Source organism: Carcharhinus amblyrhynchos, chromosome 5 (assembly GCF_965287045.1).
Source record: "Carcharhinus amblyrhynchos chromosome 5, sCarAmb.v2.hapA, whole genome shotgun sequence".
Taxonomy (NCBI): domain Eukaryota; kingdom Metazoa; phylum Chordata; class Chondrichthyes; order Carcharhiniformes; family Carcharhinidae; genus Carcharhinus; species Carcharhinus amblyrhynchos.
In genome coordinates this window covers 47,881,278-47,901,108 of record NC_137328.1, presented here as the reverse complement: position 1 = coordinate 47,901,108, position 19,831 = coordinate 47,881,278, and the positions used below count along the sequence as shown (strand labels likewise).

Below are 19,831 nucleotides of genomic sequence, written 5' to 3'. Positions count from 1 at the left end.
CAGCTCAAACCTGGGCAAGGAAACCTCCCCGCTGATTACCTCACACCACTCCCTCAGCTGATGAATCAGTACTCCTCCATGTTGGGCATCATTTGGAGGAAACATGGAGGGGGGAAGGGATCCAGAATGTGCTCTGGATGAGGCACTTCAACATCCATCACCAGGAGTGGCTTGATAGCTCCAACATTGAGCTGATAGGATCCTAAAGGATGTGGCTGGTAGCCTGGGTCAATGACAGGTAGAGAGGGAACCAATAAGACAGAAAAATATACATGACCTCACCCTCACCATCTGCCTGCCACAGATGAATCTGTTCATTGTAGTATTGGGTAGCAGTGACCATGAGACAGGTCTGTGGAGACAAAGGGCCCGATTTTACTATTTAGATTCTAAGTGCTGAATCTGGACGCAATTCAGATCCAACTTGGAAAACTGTTCTCAGATGTCCCCGTGCGCACTTAGCCTAAAACATAAATAGCGAATCTGAATCGCTCTGTGGGCGGGGTTGATTGCGCCTGAAATAATCAGAGCTCTGAACTGCGCACGTGCAGTGAAAAGATTTTTGAAAAAACGCACCCTTGTCACATTGCAAAAAGCAGATAAAGTGGCCTGGGAGTGAAAAGCAGGAGTGATGACCCCCACAGACATCACCCCACCCCCATAACATAACTGTCCTCCTTATCCACCCACTCCCCCGCTACCCAGACCGATTATGACCCCCCTGCCCCTTCCCTCCCACCGATCACCCGCAGAATGGCAGCAGTTCCCCCTGATCCATTGCCTTCCCCATCATAGAATGATCAGGTGCCCCCCCCCACCAAATAGAGAATGACAGGCCTACACCCCAACACCCCTCCCCAAGAGAATGATTGGACTTCCCCCCCACACTAACCAGAAAATGAACTGACCTCCCCCTGCCCTCCGCACCCCCCCTACCCCCCACCCCCCCACCAGACAAAGAGCTGGTCTCCCTCTGCCCTCCCCACCAGAGATACATCTGACCCACCTCCTCCTCCTCCTCCCCACTCCCCTCATCAGAGAAAGATCTGTCCAGCCTCCCTCCGTCCCCACCTGAGAATGATCCGACCAGCCTCCTTCCCCCACCCACCATAGATCCAAGTTAGAGAGCCGCTGAAAGCTCTGAACTTATCGCTTCAGAAGCTGGAGCGCCCGAAACAGACCTTTGTTGATCAGGTCTGTTTCACGTTGAATCTGGACGCATGAACGCGATGGTAAAGGGGGAAATGCTGGTAAAGTTGGGTGGGCAGCCAATTAATTTAATTTAAATGCATACAAATATATTTAAATCGCCATTGTGCCCGTTTCAGGTGCAAATTGGATCGTGGACATTTTCCGACCTTGGTAAAGTGGGCACCTGTACGGATGTGGGCATGGATCGCATTAACGGCCTCAAGTTTTTGTGCCTGTTTAATGGTAAAACCACGCCCAGAGTCTCATCTCCACAGTGAGGATGTCTGCCATCATGTTGTATGACACTACCTCCGTGATATATGGGATAGATCCAGAAACTCAAAACTGGGCAATCATTAGGCGCTGTGGAGTTTAATTTCAAAGGTGAGCCAAGAATGACTGCCCTTAACAGCAAGGTAGCATTTGACCAAGAATGGTATCAAAAAACCCTAGCAAAACTGAAGTCAATGGGAATTGGGGAAAACTCTCCATCAGTTGGAGTCATACCTAGTACAAAGGAAGATGGTTGTGGTTGTTGGAGGTCATGATCTGAATGCTAGGAAATCATTACAAGAGTTCCTCAGGGAGTGGTCTTAAACCCAACCTAGGACATGATCCTTAAAGTGTTCAGGTCTTCTAAAAGTACAATTGTGAGTTGTTAATGGTTATTTATCTGGTATTTGTTTGCTCCTGGGGTGAAGTTGTCTCTCTGGGGAGTATCATTGCCACGGCAAGTGTTGCTGTTGGTCCATTGCATTGTTGAGTCACCACTGATCTCTGAGACTTGTGGTCATTCTGTTCCTTGTGGAGTTGGTGAACTGTCAACCATGAGGGGATTGTAGACCAGGCTCAAATTTGGCTGGGACAGAAATTCGTCACCATTTTTAGTCTGCTCCATGATGGTATACAAGCCGTGATCCTCACCGACGGAACCACCACAGACCCAACGTGTGTGTAAACTGGGGTCAAAGAGGACTGCATCAATGCACCAACACTCTTCACCACCTTCCTCACAGCAGCACTCCACCACACCACCCTGAAATTCCCCAATGGAGTAGAGCTAACCTACCAGACAAGCAGGAAACCTCCAAAGTCAGAACCAAGAACATCCCAGCTTCTTTCAAGAAGCTGAGTATGCAGACCTTACATATGTGTACACTCAGAGGCCGAGCTGCAAATAATCGTCAACTGGGGCATATGAGAAAATGGTCAGACCAAACATCCGGAAGACAAAGTTTCTCTACCAGCCCACTCCTGCCACACAAAGCTGCCTCCAACCATCATGATCCACGGTGAGCACCTGGACAATGTGAACCATTTCCCATACCTCGGGAGCCTCCTTTTGGCACAAGCAGACATCTACGGTGAAATCCAGCATCGACTCCAAAGTGCCAGTGCAGTCTTCAGACATCTGAGGAACAGAGTGTTCAAAGTCCAAGACTTCAAATCCAGCACCAAGTTCAAGGACCACAGAGCAGCCGTGGTCCCCGCTCTCCTGCGTGCATCAGAAATATGGTCAATGTAAAGCAGAGACCTCAAATCCCTGAAGAGATAGCACCATCATTGCCTCAGCAAAATCCTGCAAATTCACTGACAGAATAGACATACCCATGGGAGTTTCCTCTCCCAGGCTAATATCCCCAGTATTGAGGCATACCCGACAAGCTGCGATGAATGAGCCACATTGACACATGTTTGCTTGACACAAGACTCCTGTAACAAGTGCTCTACTCTGAGCTCCGCAATGGCGAGTGGTCTCTGGGAGGGCAGGGAAATGGTAATAAGGACAGTCTGAAAGCTTCCTAAATTAAATTACATCCCCATCAACATGTGGGAATCGCTTGCCTTAGAACACTCAAATTGAAGACAAAGCATCCGAAGGTGTCAATCACCTCGTGCATCACAGGGGGAGCATGCAGGGGCCAAGTATAAACAGTGGAAAGAGAGCGCAGAATTCAGAGTGCCCACCCACCGCATCAAACACCACCTGCCAAACCTGTGGCAGAGTCTGCAGTTCCAGGATTGAACTATTCAGCAGAACCCTCTTCCCTGGATTGGAAGCAAGTCATCCTCGACTGTGAGGGATTGCTGAAGTAGAAGGAATGTTTATTGTCTGATTGGTTCTCCAATTCCCAGCTGTGGCAAAGATTTGACAATTCGATCAAATTGAAATTTGGCTGATATTTCACTTGATTTTGTCACTTAGTCCTATTACTACTTGTCTTCAGTAGGTTTTTATCCAATAGAAGAGTAGATTGGATGCAGCTTGACATTAGTAACTGGATTGGACTATCTTCCATGCCCTCAGTAGGTGTGTTTCTCCAATCTAGAATTGCCTTGAACACACCTACGCTGAATCTAGTTGATTTTTTCGATAATTCCTTTGGCAATTTTCACAACTGCCAAGCCTTTCCATTTGGCTGGGAAGAGTGTGGAGATGATGTGTACTGCTGAATTTCTCAATTATTCATGAAGTGTCTGAACTCTTCAGTCATGAACTGAGGGCCTTTGTCACTCAGCACGTCAGGAATGTATGATAACTGATGTGTACTTTCAGGCATTCTACATCCTATTGGTAGTCTTCAATATTAGCATGTCTAACTTCCAGCAGTCTGACTAGAAGTCTACAGTGAAAATATAGTCAGTTTCAAAGAGACTGAAGTAACCTACCTGAAGATTCATTCATGGTTGTCCAGAATCTCATGAGTCATGAGCATCTTTTCAGCTTTCTTAGCTTGGTGTTCACTACAAGCACTGTACTGACTGATGTAGCCCTTCATTTAATTTCTCACTTTTGACTAATTGGCCTTCCTCAGATTAGACATAATTCCTTTAAAAAAAGCAAAAAACTGTGGATGCTGGAAATCTGAAATAAAAACTGAAAATGCTGGAAAAACCTATATGCTGCCATATTCCATTCCTTGATGGCTTGAATGGATGTACTTCAGTACCTCTTTTCTCATCTCCTTTGGGATGATGATATCAGTTCCTTCATACAAGGTGCCATCTTAGACAATCACTTCATCTCTCTACGCCCAATGCATTCATAGTAACAAGTGTGTCCTTGATAGTTTCAGACCACCCTTTCATCACTACTTCCTGCTGCACTTGGAGGGTTTCATCTTGTTCATGTGTACCTGACCTGAGCAAGATGTTTTTCTGTTAGATTCAATGTTGCTGCTGGCTTAATGACTTTCAGAGCGCGTTGTCCAATTGCTTCTTGTTGAATCTGGAAGATTTCACATTCTGTACTAGAATCATCAAGTTCCTTCAAAGGGAGCACAACTCTTGACAGCATATTGGTGATGTACATTTACTTCCTCTGCCTGTACCTCACTTCCAAATAATGCCTCAGCAAATTAAATATCAACCTTTGCAAATGCTTCAGAGCAGATAAAAGTAATTTGAGATGGATGTGTTGAAATGGCTTGTGCCGTCACTTTATCTCTCCTGAACAAATACTGATGAAAATGCTCACAATCATAGTCAATAGCCAGGCACACTTTCTCGATCAATATTGTGTTGTTCAGTTTGCATATCGGGTCGCAAACACAACAGATTGTCCTTGCTGCATGAGCGTTGCTCCCATTTCTCTGGCATCACACTGCAGAGTGACTAATTGCTGACATTGTAGCACCTCAGCACTGGCATTGTCATCAACAAATTGTTGAACTGCCGTCACATCTGTTAGTTGCTGCAACTCTATTACAGCTCTCACTTCATCAGAGTGAAGGCGAACCACTTTGGCTGTCAGTACACGGCCTACTTATTTGACCAGCCATCTTCAGTTATAGCTTTATCTCGTTCAGCTTCAGGTTCATCTGGCGAGGTTTATCTGGCAGTCTCTCTAGATTCTGGGCACGGTCTGCAATGCGGTTGTCCCTCAGATCTTGACATTTCCAGTCTAACAGATCATCCACAATCACTTACACTCCTGCATCACCATTGACTAATTCAGGCTGTCTGTCTTGACACTCTTCCAGAGCAGTAGGAATGCTAAAAGACATGTATAACCACCTGTACCTACCAAATAACATCCAAAATGAATCAGGAAAGTGCTCCATTCATTCAACTTCACTTGCCAGCATCTACACTTCACATGTTGAGTGATAAGGATATTTGCCTCGGCAAATTGTGGCAAAATTTCTTCAATGATTGGCATGGGATGATGAGATCTCTTCAAAGCACTCAACCAAATTTTTTTTTTTGTTTACTTTATTCCAATCCAATCAAGTCAAATAAAAGCCAATTCAGAGTCCCAACAATTTGGGACATTCCCGATCCAAGCTGACAAGACAGGACTCTCACCTCCTGTCTTGGGCTTGATCTAATTTGCATGTTAGCCAAAAGGCCAAGATGCTGCTTTAAAAAAATTGCTTCAAATGAAGCTGAAATGTAACCTAATGACTTCAACCAAGTGCAGCATGTCGATACTACACTTGATTTTAAGAACAGATACTACACTTGATCTTAGCCAAAAGGTTGAGAAGCACTCAACCAAATATGCACAATGAGATTTGCCTGAGAGCCCAGACTTCCATTAGCTATTTGAACCAGGTGTACAAAAGGGAACTGACTCACACTTTTAGATAAACATTGCCAATGTTTAGTTACATAAGATAAAGAGGTATCAAAGGCCTATAGTTTTTGATGTTTATACTTAAAAGGTTTGGTTGACTACCACATTTACGGAGCAGGTTTTTAAAATTAAGTTATGAATAGCTGTTTTTTTAAGCTTTTCCATACATGTCATTGTCACTATAGGATTCACTCGTTCTGTGTAGAATGCATACACGGTGAATGTGCATTAGGTGACATGGTGGGCTATTGGGGTGGGTGGAGGAGCATGAGTTTGTATGGTGTGTATGAAGGGGTCATTGGAATGGGTGGAGGGGCATGCGTTTGCATGGAAGGTATGAGGGTGTTTTGGGATGGTTGAAGGGGTATGAGTTTGCTTGGAGGGTATAAAGGATCACTGAGGTTGGGTGAAGGGTCATAGTTGAAATGGAAAGTATGAGGGGCCATTGGGGGTAGGCTGAGGAGCATGGGTTTGCATGGATGGTATGAGAGGCATTAAGGGATAGGTGAAGGGGCATAGGGTGGCATGGAGGCCATTGGGAGCAGGTAGGGGACATGGGAGTGGGTGGTGAGGGCAAAGAGGATGTGAGGGTTAGAGGGCATAGTATTTAACAGTACAACTGGGGCAAAGTCCCAGAAAATTAAGGTGGGCCTCCTAACCAGATTTCCTTGGCGCTTGGCAGACTCTGTGGCCACCTCTAATCCCTGAGAGTGATAGACATGACTTCAGCATGCACCCACCTCACTGGAATGCAAGTTGTACCATTTGAGGCACTTCCTCCAGATGCAGGTGTACCAAGCTAGTAAATTTTCAGAGTCCCACGATCCACCCCAAAATGAAAATCCAGACCATTACACCTGCAAAAACCCACATACTTTCAAACAGAATCATTAGGGCATGCAGTATTCTTTAACAACGCAGCAAGAAGCCACAGGAAAAGGTTAATGGGAGTTGTGTGGCTTTGTAACAATATTTATGACCATTTCCAATTGTCTTTTGTAATCAGTTTTACAATACAAATGACTTCCAGTGTAACCTTTTTTGATTATTTCCTGATGAAAGGCTTGAAGGAAGTTTGCTAAATAATTACTGCCTTGAATTCATGTCAACCTAACCTCAATGCATAAGATAAAACCAAATACTGCAGATGCTGGAATCTGAAACAAAAAGCAGTGAGAGAACAGAGTAAGAAGTCTCACAACACCAGGTTAAAGTCCAACCAATTTATTTGATAGTAATCCCACAAGCTTTCGGAAACAATGTTCCTTCGTCAGGTGTGTCAAAGGTTCTGACACACACCTTCCACACACCTGACAAAGGAACACCGTTTCTGAAAGCTTGTGGGATTACTATCAAATAAACCTGTTGGACTTTAACCTGGTGTTGTGAGACTTCTTACTGTGTTTACCCCAGTCCAACGCATGTATCTCTACATGAGAGAGAACAGAGCCAACCTTCTGAGTCTGGATGACCCTTCGTCAGAGCTAAGAGCAAAGAAAATCAGGAGAGATTTATACTATGAGGATGGGGTGGGGGGGGGGGTGGTGGCTGTAATTGATCAAAGGAATGTAAATGAGGATGAAGAAAGTTGAGAGAGGTGCTGAAAATGTCCGTTACGTGATCAGAATGTGTGAATGATAGAACAGTGGTACAGATGCTAAGGCAGTTGGTCTGAAAAGTGTGGAGTGGGGGGAAGCAGGAATGGAGAAGTGGAAAAGAGAAAGAAGTGGATGAATCAGATGTAAAAAAGAAACAATATGAAATAAAATAAATGGAAATGGGGTGGAGGAGAGAATGCATACTCTGAAGTTGTTGAACTAATTGTTCAGTCTGAAAGGCTGTAAAGTGCCCAGTTTGGAGGAGGGGCACCTTTTCCATTTTTGTCGTGTGTGTTTTGTTTTAGGTTAATAAATGTTTTTTTAATAATTGTCTGCATAACAACTGGACTGTTTCCTTACTGAGTTGTACATCGTTCCTCACAAAATACCAAATACATACACCATAATGAACTGGCATTCCTTTTCGATTTTGGGATACCCTCGCATTTAACATCAGAGGGGTTCACAACAAAAAAGTGAAAAAGTGCAGTTAGTAACACCAGTGACTTTACAATTTAATAAAGTAAGTAAATAAAGTAAAGTAAAAAAATGTTGTGCTGTGAAATGTTGCAATCTATGTTAACAAACACAGGAACATTAGTATTACAATCTTCAAAACGTCACATATAAAGTAATTTATTAATCTAATCCAACAGTTTGCATGACATGCTGCTTTATTCAATATTCTAGTAGCCCCCAGCATTTCAGATAAAAATCATAACAGGCTCTCAATTTGACAGCAGATTGTAATGAAACGCATGACATGAAGTAATTATTTTGAGTTACTCATTAAACAAGGTGACTTCACAGAACTTGATTCATGCTTTGTGGGGAATGCATGTAAATCAAAAGTGTCATACTGTTCAAATATAATGTAAAGCCAAAGTTGTTTAGAAAGTCTGGCATTATAACACTGTTCTCTGATGAAAAAGGATTCAACCAGTTGAATTGTATAAAAAGTTCATTATGGCATATCTAATTCTTTCTAATGATTGATGTCAATGTGGAGTGATTACTATAACTTTAGAAGAGCAAAATACTGTGGATGTTGGAAATCTGAACTAAAAACAAAAATTATTGGAAATATCACAAAGATCAGGTAGCATCTGAAGAGAGAGAAACAGAGTTAACATTTCAAGCCTATGATCTTTCATAAGAACAGAACTCCCAGCTCTGATCAAATGGTCATCAAGCTGAAACATGAACTATAATTTCAGTCAGGTGGCTAAAACAGATAACTGTGCCAGGAACAGTATCAACACTAACTGACTGTAGTGCAATATGCAAGCTGCAACACACTGCTAATTATGATGCATTAGTTATTCTCAGTTTTGCCCAAGTAGTGTTTTGTTCTTCATACATACCTAGGGTCAAACGTACAAGTATCAGTTAGCTGAAGCGCTGGTAAAATAATATTGTATGTCCAAACATAAAGCTCCCTCAAAACAATGTGTCGCCAACACTTCACTTATTCCACAGTCAAAACTTCTCACTCATTGGTCTACTAAAGCTTCAATCTTAAAATTCTCATTCTAGGGAGCAAATCTCTTCCTTTATTTGTCTCTCATTATTTCAGCAACTTATCCAAACACTGCAACTCTCCAAACACTGAATTCCTCTGTCCCTTGTCCATCCATACTTCCTTTATCACATCACTGGAGGCTCTGTCTTCCGTTGTCTAGTCTGTAAGCCCCTGAATTGTCTTCCTACCCCTCTTCTACTTATATCTCTCTCTCTCTTCCTTTACGATACTCCTTAAATCTACCTCTGACCATCTGTCTACTATTTCCTTCTTTGGCTCAGCTTCAATTTTTGGAAGACTGCACTCCTATGAAGCACCTTAAGATGTTTTACTACATTAAAGGCACTATATAAATGCAAGCTGTTGTTATTGTGGAAGAAGCATGGAAAATTGGAAATGAACTCTTTCTGTGCATTTTCATAGAATTTGCTACATTCAACACAAACATATCTTCCCTATTGTTTGGAGAAGTGCCCTTGTACAATGTGACTTGCCATAGCCATGTGACCTATTGTAATTCTTGTAATTTAGAGGCTTGGGAGCAGAGGCTATTTTATTCATCACTTGGATATGCTGTCAGGAATGGGATCATGGAGTGCCTGAGAGTCATTATAGCATTGCTAACATTGTCATGAACAACAAGGCACTCAGTTCATGAGTGAATAATTCAGGCACTTTGTAAATGCTTGGGGGTTTAGTACCACACATCATCTCCCCAATATCTCCAGTCAAATGGAATGAATGAGGCAACGCTGAAAATTGCCAAATGGCTGACATGGTGGCACAGTGGTTACACTGCTGTCTCACAGCCCCAGGGACCCAGATTCGATTCCCAGCTTGGGTCACTGTCTGTGTGGCGTTTGCACATTCTCCCTGTGTCGGCTTGGGATTCCTCTGGGTGCTCCGGTTTCCTCCCACAGTCCAAAGATGTGTGGGTTAGATAGATTGGCTATGCTAAATTGACCCTTAGTGTCAGTGGGACTAGCAAGGGTAAATGCATGGGGTTATGGAGGCAGGGCTGAGAAGGATTGTTGTCGGTGCAGACTCAATGGGCCAACTGGCCTCCTTCTGCACCGTGGGGTTCTATGACCATGAAAATATTGACTAGATCCAGCATAAGTGTGTGCAAGGCAATCTTAAATTGGAGAAACACATCTGCTGAGGCCATGGAAAGCATCCAGTTCAGCAACTAATATCAAGCTGGACCCAAACTATTCTTCCAATAGTTAAAACACTACTAAAGCCAGAAGAGAGTGACAAAGCCAAAGTGAAACAACAGATAATAACATTTCGCTTTGATAAAGCTGCCAAATCATTGCCAGAGCTGAGAATGAGAATTGGAGAGCCACTCAGAATGCAAACATTCAATGCTCTCAACAAAAGGCAGCCCATTTAACAACTTGGGAATTGTGTAGAGAATTGGTCAGTTTGACTGTACACAGTGAAAATAATCCACCAGACGTATCATTGTAACCAGACTGACATGTACAACAAGAGAAGCTGCTCCTTCACTGCAGGCAGCTGGTGAGTAAGACATGATTTCACCAGCCTCACAAGGGACTGAATGACCACCAGTTTCAGGGATTAATTGTTTCCCAGCAAAGGCAATGTATCAGCAATAAGAATTTCCATAACTGCAACACTTACCAAAGCAACAACATGCCCTGAAGAGACATCATCACCCCAGGAACAAGCAGGCACCAGGTGAACAGCTCGTAACAACCTGCATGCATTAGAAGAACTGATTGCCTTAGAGATGATGTGTGTAACGCATGTGTAGGGACAGATGGAAATGGGTCAAGACTGGAATGAGGTTTCTGTACGTGGATGACGGTTTTCAACATAGACATACATGTGCCTGGCTTGCAACTATAAATGACAGTGCACCTTCTTTTTTCTCTTTCTATGAAAAAGGGGCATGTTTGGAGAAGTGCCTTTGTGCAATGTGGCTCGTCATTGGCATGTGACATATGAGATAATCATTGGTGCATAAAGGCTCATGAGCAGAAGCCATTTCATCCATCACTTGGAACACAGATAACACTAATTCACAAAGTAAGTCACTCAATTGTAAATAGTTTACAGCATAAGAAAACATACCTGCTCCTCTGGTGTGATTAAAGTCTCCTTTTATGACTTTACATGATCTTCCATTCCCATTGCACACACCACAATGATCTTCTCTGGCTGAGGAACCTAATATGCCATCACAACCAATTTTCTGCGGAAAATAAAACAATATATTTTGTTGAATTACATATACTTTTCCCACTTGCTTAAATCATAACACATTAGAGTTTATGTGATAACTGAAGTTTCATGTATATATATACATATATAATATAGAGAACCTTTAGAAATGAAGTTAACATTGTTCACCAGGTGGAAATTGGGTAGATAGTTAAAGTAATCTCAGAAACCTACCCAAATAGATTCCGTTCATTTCTCAGTTTCCTATTTTAACCTAATCTTCTGAGTGGATGGGAATGATACACAATGGGAACAAGATGGTCCTTTAAACGTGCAAGCCAAGCAAGAAGAATTAGGTTTGGAATCTGTCCAACCTTGTATTGTTTCATTAAACTTTACTTTCCTTATGAGACCAGGAGGGCCAAAGTGTTCTTCTGGTCCCTTGAGAGAAATTTAGCCTCTTACCATCTGAAATTTCGCTCCCACCCTCACCCTCAGCCACCTGCTGCTTCCAACCTGGGCCTCATGTTGCTGAGGTCAGGACAGTTTGCCACCTGCCTTAGCGCTCCCCTTACTCTGGCTGCCCAGTTAAAATAGGATTTTATACCATTCTATTCATTTAGGTAGCACTGGGCATTGATCAGGTTAAGATCCTCCTTCAAAAGCAGACTTCACGTGAGCAGAAAAGTTGTATCAGGGCACCCATCATTGCAGTCCAATACAGGTGTAGATGAGGTTTGGATACCAATTACTTTTGAAGGGTGATAAGACATTTATGTTTGTCACATGATTATGTGTTTCCTTTAGCTATGAGAACTGAATATTGGTGGTATGTAGACAACAGGTTGGATTGAAGTGGGTCAGAGGAAAGGGATGTCTCATTTCCTCCTGCCTCCCTCAGTCTTAGCTGTAGCATATATATCATTTGCTCAGACTGGCAAATGCTCCATGGCAGCTCAAGGCCAGATTTGTTATGATGGGTTTTGCACTATACACCTTCCTGTTGCTAAAAGCCAGAACTGTTCATGCTTGCTCGCTATGAGACTCCTTATTCTATTGGCAGCAACCAGAGTTGGCAAAGGCCCAGTCTGGGATATGGCTCCTGTTGCCTCTGGAACCTGCTTCCAGATGGCACATCCAAAATGCACACAGCAGTGCTTCTATTTTTCTCCTCTGCCAGCAGTTGTTTGCAGAGAAAGGGCAGAATTTGTGAATATTGAAATTGGACTTTATGTAACCACCACTAATTAACTAATTTCGTCAAAGCTGTAAACACACAATCACAGCATCCAGTGCCAACCAAATTCCATTTATCTGTAATAAAATGCAAATATTTTTCAGAAAGGAAGAATTGAGGGAGCTATGTATATTGGGGTAACAATTCCCCTTTAGGTGCCAATCAGGGTGAAAATTGCAACTAAGGTTGTGTTGGTTTTCCAAAGTAAAGTTATGGTTAAATTTTGCTCAAATTCATTTACATAATCACAATTATAAAGTCTTCCATGAAACAGCATGCCGGGATTCTCCCAAAAGAAATCTAAATGCTAACGGGTGGGAAAACGGGAGAATTTCCTGCCCGTTTTTTGGGCATATTTACCTGAATGAATCTCTAACACTCTGTGAAGCACGCTGGAAAGTGCTGGGCAGGGCCTATTCCTGCCTGAGAGGCCGGCAGCATAGGGCTCAGTGGGTGACTCTGCATGTGCCAAGATGTCAGTGCGGACATTGGCACAATTGCACTGCCCCGGCCCCCCATCACTGGCCTCCCAATTGCTGGCCTTCCTGAGCCTTCCCCCCTCTCCCCCCCCAATCGCTGGCCTACTGGACACCCGCTGGGGCAGCCCCAAGTCCCCGCCTCTGGGACAGCCCCAACCCAACCCCCCCTCCCGGGACAGCCCCGATCTCCACGCCCAGGCCAGTCCTGATCTAGATCATCCCTTCCGATGGCTAGCCCTGACCCCCTCCACCTCCCTCAACCCAATGACCAGTCCTGAACTCCTCCCCCATGCCCACCAGTGACCAACCCCAATTGCCCTATTCCTTCCCTCTCCCACTGATCCCATTTGCAGAGTGGCAGTGGGTCTCCCCCCAAATTAGGCCCTGCCCCGTCTAGCGCCACTCCCTTGACATTGCCCAATGCCCAGTGGACAGTGCCAAGGTTTCCAGTGGACAGTGCCAGTTTTCCCCTTGGGCAGTGCCAGAGTGTTATGCTGGCATTGCCAGACTGGCCCTTGCCTCCAACCTCCTAGGAGGGCCTCAATGACGTCAGTCCCTACCAGTGGGGTGAGGGTGCCTGCTCCCCATCAATGGGGAGTAGCTGTAAATGTCGCTGTGGGAACCACTCCTGGCAGGGGGAGAAGTGTGATGCTATCGGGTTTGGAGAATACCATCCTGACCTGCTAATCATGTGGAAATGTTAATTCCCATATCAGCTCTGTGATATGCGCTGAGTTCTGCTGCAGAGCTGATTGCACTAAAAAAAAATCGCCTGAGAGACTTGTGATTGACCACATGCCAGTTGCAAACCTCACAAAAGGTTTCTTCGCTGTTGACTCCCAGCCTACATATAATAGAGTGCAATCCATTTCCTTGCATTAAAAATATTCCTTGATCCACTTAAGAGTGGTAACTTGGTGTAGTTTTATTATTACTGAAAATGGGTATATTGCAACAAATAAGAGTTTTTAATACGTCTATCAACTGTAAAAAGCCTGATTTTAAATAACTGAAATTGACTTTAAAGAGATTGTACAGAACCCTTTACTAATTACATTGATGTGAATGAGTTTCTTAGTTTCTTAGAAAATTAAATATTTAGTATGTTAAAACTTTTAACAGGTGCATATTATTGCCTCACACCTAAAAAAAACCCTTCATTTTAAGAGCCTCTTCAAAGGACGGCAAATGGATACAATTAGTGGAAAACCGCCATGGTGATTTATTCCATCTGGGACTTGTGGCTAGTTATTCTGGGCAGGGCCAGTTCCAGCGTATAATGCTTTTGAAACCAGCACAAGAGATCGTGGATACTCGATTTGTACTGGACATAAATTGCATTTGAAATGATTTGATCTTTTGCGCTGGTTTGATTGATCTCTGATGAATAGTGGGAACTACTCCAATACGTACAGAGTTTTATATTGGGAGTCGGACTAGTATTCCTCCCGATCTAACATAAAACTGGGCATGATGATGTCAAAGAAAGAACAAGAAAAGCACAGTACAGGACCAGGCCCTCCGGTCCTCCAAGCCTGGGGCCATCACAATGCCCTAACTAAACTAAAAAGCAACCTTCTGCCCTTACTCGGGCCATATCCCTCTATTCCCTCCCTATTCATGTACCCATCCAGATGCCTCTTAAATGTTGCTAATGTGCTTGCTTCCATCACCTCCTCTGGCAACGCATTCCAGGCACCCACCACTCTCTGTATGAAAAACTTCCCCTGCACATCTCTCTTAATCTTTCCCATTTTCACCTTGAACCTGTGCCGCCTTGTAACTGACACTTCCATCCTGGGAAAAAGCCTCTGACTATCCATCCTGTCTATGCTTCTCATAATTTTGTAGAGCTCTATCAAGTCTCCCCTCAGCCTCCTCTTTTCCAGTGAATACAATCCTAGTTTATTCAACCTCTTCTCATAGCCAACAGCCTTAAGACCAAGCAACATCCTGGTGTACCTTCTTTGCACTCTCTCCAAGGCTTCTACGTCCTCCTGGTAGTGTAGCAACCAGAAATGCACATCATACTCCAAATGGAGCCTAACTGAGGTTTTATAACAGCAATATGATTTGCCAATTCTTGTACTCAATGCCCTGGCTAATGAAGGCAAGGATGCAATATGCTTTCTTAATCACCTTGGCCACTTGTGTTGCCCCTTTTAGGGAACTGTGGACCTGCACGCCCAGATCCTTCCGTATGTTAATGATATAATGTTCCAAAATAAAGAAAGGCGAACAGGCCAAAAAGCTGGAGGTTAATTTAAAGTCAATTACACAGTAGCTGCAGCAATTCAGTGACATTTTAAGCAGCCTGTGTAATTTAACTGGTTGCACGGGTGGACAGCAATTGTAGGCAGGGAGATCCAACAAGCTCCTGGGCAAGATAAATGACAGTGCCAGAGGAGAACATTGAGAAGTAGGAGGCTGCAGCTGAGTGGGCAATGAAGTTGCCCTCTAATGACTTTGTGGACAGGTTTGCTGTTAAGCTACTGAAGGGGATATCTGTGAAGGTGCCCTGGAACTAGGCAGGAGCTATAAAAAGGCAGTCTGCAGTGACAGAAGCCAAAGTTGTCAAGGGATTCATGCACTCCAGTGGCGGCTCCTCCCAGTGATGATGAGAGAAGGGGAAGGAAGGACAGGAGGGCGGCTTGTCTGGGTTGCAACAAACTGGTTGCCAGGAACAGAAGCATCACGGTGGCATTGAAAAGCCAAAGGGTCAACAAAGGGAGCATGAACAAGTATGCTCAAAGAGACAACACTACCTGGGAGACAGGCAGCACATCAATTCCTTTCAAAGAACCAATTGCCAGTGTCACAGAAGGCTCCATCTCTCCAGGGGAGTGGAGATATCCACCTGCAACATGATTGTTCAGGAGATCAGTTCTAACTGACTGGATGACCATCCAATGCCTGTGGTGCTGGAGGTAATGGTATCTATGTTACTCCAAAATGTCTGTGCCTCTTGATCCTTTCAGGGATCAGCAGTGGATCACATTGAACCCAGGTCCTTGGTGCCGTAAAGCAGCAGTGCTAACAACTGTGCACCATGGTAAGGTGCAGACTCAATGGGCCAAATGGCCTCTTTCTGCACTATAGGGGATTCTATGAGATATGTCTGGAGCTCAGCATCTTCCTGGTCTCCCATCCTCCTCCAGAAGTTAGAGGATAGATTGTCACAGCCTCTGACTACTAGTCCAGTAATTGTTCAATGTACAAGTGAGTAGGTGCAACTGCTTTGGCTGGCATGTGATCAAGGAGCCAATATCTGAGCTGGTGGTGCTTGCAGAAGGAGGATGGGACAGTGTACTCTCTGCAGTTAACTCCTTCTCAGAGGTTAACAATGGACTCTTGCCTTCGATACCTGCACAGGTCATTGAGTGACCCGCTGAAGAAATAAGTCAGCTGGCTGCAACGCAACAATGAGGAGGAACACTGAGTAAAAGTAAACGCATCACAGATACAGACATGCAACATATGACACATGGTGCCAGCGCGGTGAGCTCCTCTGAGACAATGGGAGATTGATGAGTTCTTTATTTGGATGGATCAGCTCCTAACATAGGTATCTTATCATCTCTGGACCTCTCTATTGTACTCTCCTTGTAGATAAACCTTCCAAGCATCATATCCTAAATCCTGAGAACTTTGCAGGGTGTTGAGTGAGAAACACAAATCCACATCTCTGACAAACTCCTCCTCTGCCTGCCACATGCACACCCTCTCATAATCTGGTTCATAAATATCCTATAGGGAAGGAAATCTGCCGTCCTTACCTGGTCTGGCCTACACGTGACTCCAGAGCCATAGCAATGTGGTTGACTCTAAATTCTCCTTAGGCAACTAGGGATGGGCAATAAACGCTGGCGATGCAGTGATGCCCATGTCCCACGAGTTTATTAAAAAGTTGTATGAGTGCATTCACAGTTAGCTTCCTCATTCACCCTTGCAGGATGTAGAAAATCATCCAGTCTTTCCCTGCATTGCTGCTAGGTACTATGTACAACCCCATCTCCTATCTCTATCCAGGCTTTCTTTGTCTGAGTGGCAGGTAGCCTCTTCCACTCCACAGGAAGAAAAGCTTTTGCTGTTCATTGGCAGCCTGGAGGAGGGTACTCAGGAAGCCATCATTAAACTGTAGGCCTGTCCACGCATGCTCCTCTGTCACTTCTGATGGATACAGGATGTGTTTGTCTCTCCTCATGCCTTTGTGGTGTTTAAGCTTCTGTCCTCAGCCTCCAGTGTCTCAGAGTAATTCAGGACCAATGGGAGTGAAAAGCTTGCGGCAGCCTCCAGCTGACCTTCACGGATTTACTCTTCACTTCTGAAGATTTTTTTTTGTTCATTCATGGGATATGGGAATCGCTGGCTGGCCAGTATTTATTGCCCAAGGAGGCAGCTGAAAGTCAACCACATTGCTGTGGCTCTGAAGTCACATGTAGGCCTGAGCAAATAAGGACTGCAGATTTCCTTCCCTAAAGGACAATGGTGAACCAGATGGGTTTTTCTGACAATCAACAGTGGTTTCATTGTCATCAATAGATTCTTCATTCCAGATTTTTTTGAATTCAAACTCCACCATCTTCCGTGGTGGGGCTCGAACCTGGGTTTCCAGAACTTTAGTTGAGTTTCTGGATTAATAGTCTAGCGATAATACCACTAGGCCATCACCTCCCCTGCCTCCTTCTTGATTTCTGCTGGAGGCCAAGCAAACCGTCACTGTCGGCATCCCTTTAAAAGTTTCCCTGACAGCATCTTCCGTCCTTGAGTGCACCTCCTGTAAATGCCTCGAAGCCTGCTCTCGGGCCTCTCTGCTGGCATGGTTCCCACTGGCTAGCTGTTAATTGGCCAGTATGTGATTGAAGTGAAAAGGTGGGGCAGGATGGGAAAGGATGTAACACCCGCATCTGCCCATGTGACCCACTCGCTCCCTGTTAAAATTCTGCCTGATGTGCATAAGTGCTGAAACTTTATAACATGGAAATATCCTTTAAATAATTACAGTTACTTTAACTTACAATTATCAAATATTCTGAAATTTCCACAGCAAACATTATAGTTTGCACTTCACAACATATTTGGCTTATAAGGCTGAATAAGGCTGCAGATTCTATTACAGTACTCAGAAAAAAAATTATAACGTTGTTACCTTCAAAATTCTTCCTTATCATCTTGTCCAAACATGCTACATATAACAGGTTAGAGCAATGAACAAATCTCCTTTTATGAATCACTGTTGGTCTCTGTACTCAATTTACACGTTCATTTATATTTGGCAATCACATATATTTACCTCAATATGTCTACTGTATTAATCGCAATAACAGTAATGCTATCTGCTTAATTTTAATCCTAATTGTCTCCAACCCACTTAATACATTTTTTTGGTTCTGCCAGTATCTGTACGACAATCTGTTAACAGTTTCAAATACTGTCAAATGTTTATTGTTTTGTGGCTTTTCGACTTGTACTCTAGCGTGTATCATTTTACACAAAAAAAATGTTTTCAACTGAATCAAGGGGGAAATTTCGATTCATTCTAAAATTTGGTGTCTAAACCACTTAAAAATCTGAAGGGTGCTTTAGTATTAAATTGAAATTAAATGTAATTGTTTGATTGCTGAGAATTTTTAAAACAAAACTCAAAAGTAAAAGGCACTTTAAAGCGAAGAACAACTGAAAGCTAAGTGCTAACACTGACGGAAATGCAAGTTCACCCTCGAGACATATTGGCTGGAGTACCCTTTAGAGAAAGGCAATGACAGAGGCCTAGCCTCTGCTTGTCAGTCTGCCCTGTAGCGATTGGCTATAGAATGTCAATGCCTCCACCCACCAAAATAATCCAACCATACAGGTTAGAGTTTGGTCTACAATCAGGTCAGGAAATAGCACAAATAAAATACTTTAGAAAGTTACAATGGTATAGGACTGATTTCTTCTTGTCCGCAGGCTATACTCCATTCAAAATTGTTGCTTACCTCCTAACGAACATCATCAAATGCAGTTAAGAGGCTGAAGAACAAAGAACAATACAGCACAGCAACAGGCCCTTCAGCCCTCCAAGCCTGCGCCGCTCATGCGCCCAACTAGACCATTCGTTTGTATCCTTCTATTCCCAGTCTGTTCATGTGGCTATCTAGATAAGTCTTAAACGATCCCAGCGTGTCTGCCTCAACCACCCTGCTTGGCAGTGCATTCCAGACCCCCACCACCCTCTGTGTAAAATACGTCCCCTTGACATCTGTGTTGAGCCTTGCCCCCCTCAACTTGAAGGGTGAGAAAGAAAACTACTCGTAAGGCTAGAGATTGTTTTAAGTGCTAAAAAGCACAGAACATTAACTTTCAAGAACATGGCGATTCTTCAGAGCAGGAGGAGGCTAAGGGGTCAGTAAACTTATTCCTAGAGGTCATAGAGCAATAGAGCTTTAGAGCATGGCAACAAGCCCTTCGGCCAAGTTGTCCATGCTGCCCTTTTTTTAAACCCCTGAGTTAGTCCCAATTACCCGCATTTGGCCCATATCCCTCTATACCCATCTTACCCATGTAACAGTTGAAACACTTTTTAAAAGACAAAATTGTATCCGGGTCTACTGCTACCTCTGGCAGCTTGTTCTTGATACTCACCTCTTTGTGAAAAAATTGGCCCACTGGACATTTTGTATCTTTCTCCTCTCATCTTAAACCTATGCCCTCTAGTTTTAGATTTGCCCTACCTTTCAGAAAAGATATTGACTATCTAGCTGATCTATGTCCCTCATTATTAAAGAGCTCTATAAGATCACCCCTCAGCCTTCTACGCTCCAGAGAAAAAAGTCTATTTGATAGACCTATACATCATCTCTCTGCACTCCACAATGCTACTCAGCACCGCAACTGGCCAATCTTTGTAGGAAGCAGAGAATCGCCCTTCTAATTGACCCTCACTTCTTCCCAATTCTATAAATTTAAAATTCTAGCCTCGATCCTACTGTTTGGCCAATGTGAGCATATGAAGATCTAGGGGATGAATTTTCCTGCCTGCCATGGGAATTGTAG

At 43.7% G+C, this 19,831-nt stretch overlaps 1 protein-coding gene and 1 pseudogene across 1 annotated transcript in view; both read right to left on the bottom strand.

The window, feature by feature from the left end:
- LOC145343014 (A disintegrin and metalloproteinase with thrombospondin motifs 19-like) overlaps positions 1-19,831 on the bottom strand; it is a 414,592-nt gene that overhangs the window by 127,526 nt on the left and 267,235 nt on the right. Inside the window, exon 15 of the mRNA XM_080188739.1 lies at positions 10,991-11,111. Within this exon, the coding sequence (XP_080044865.1) occupies positions 10,991-11,111 (121 nt within the window). The remainder of the gene's footprint in view (positions 1-10,990; positions 11,112-19,831) is intronic.
- On the bottom strand, positions 5,508-5,685 carry LOC145343611 (U2 spliceosomal RNA; annotated as a pseudogene).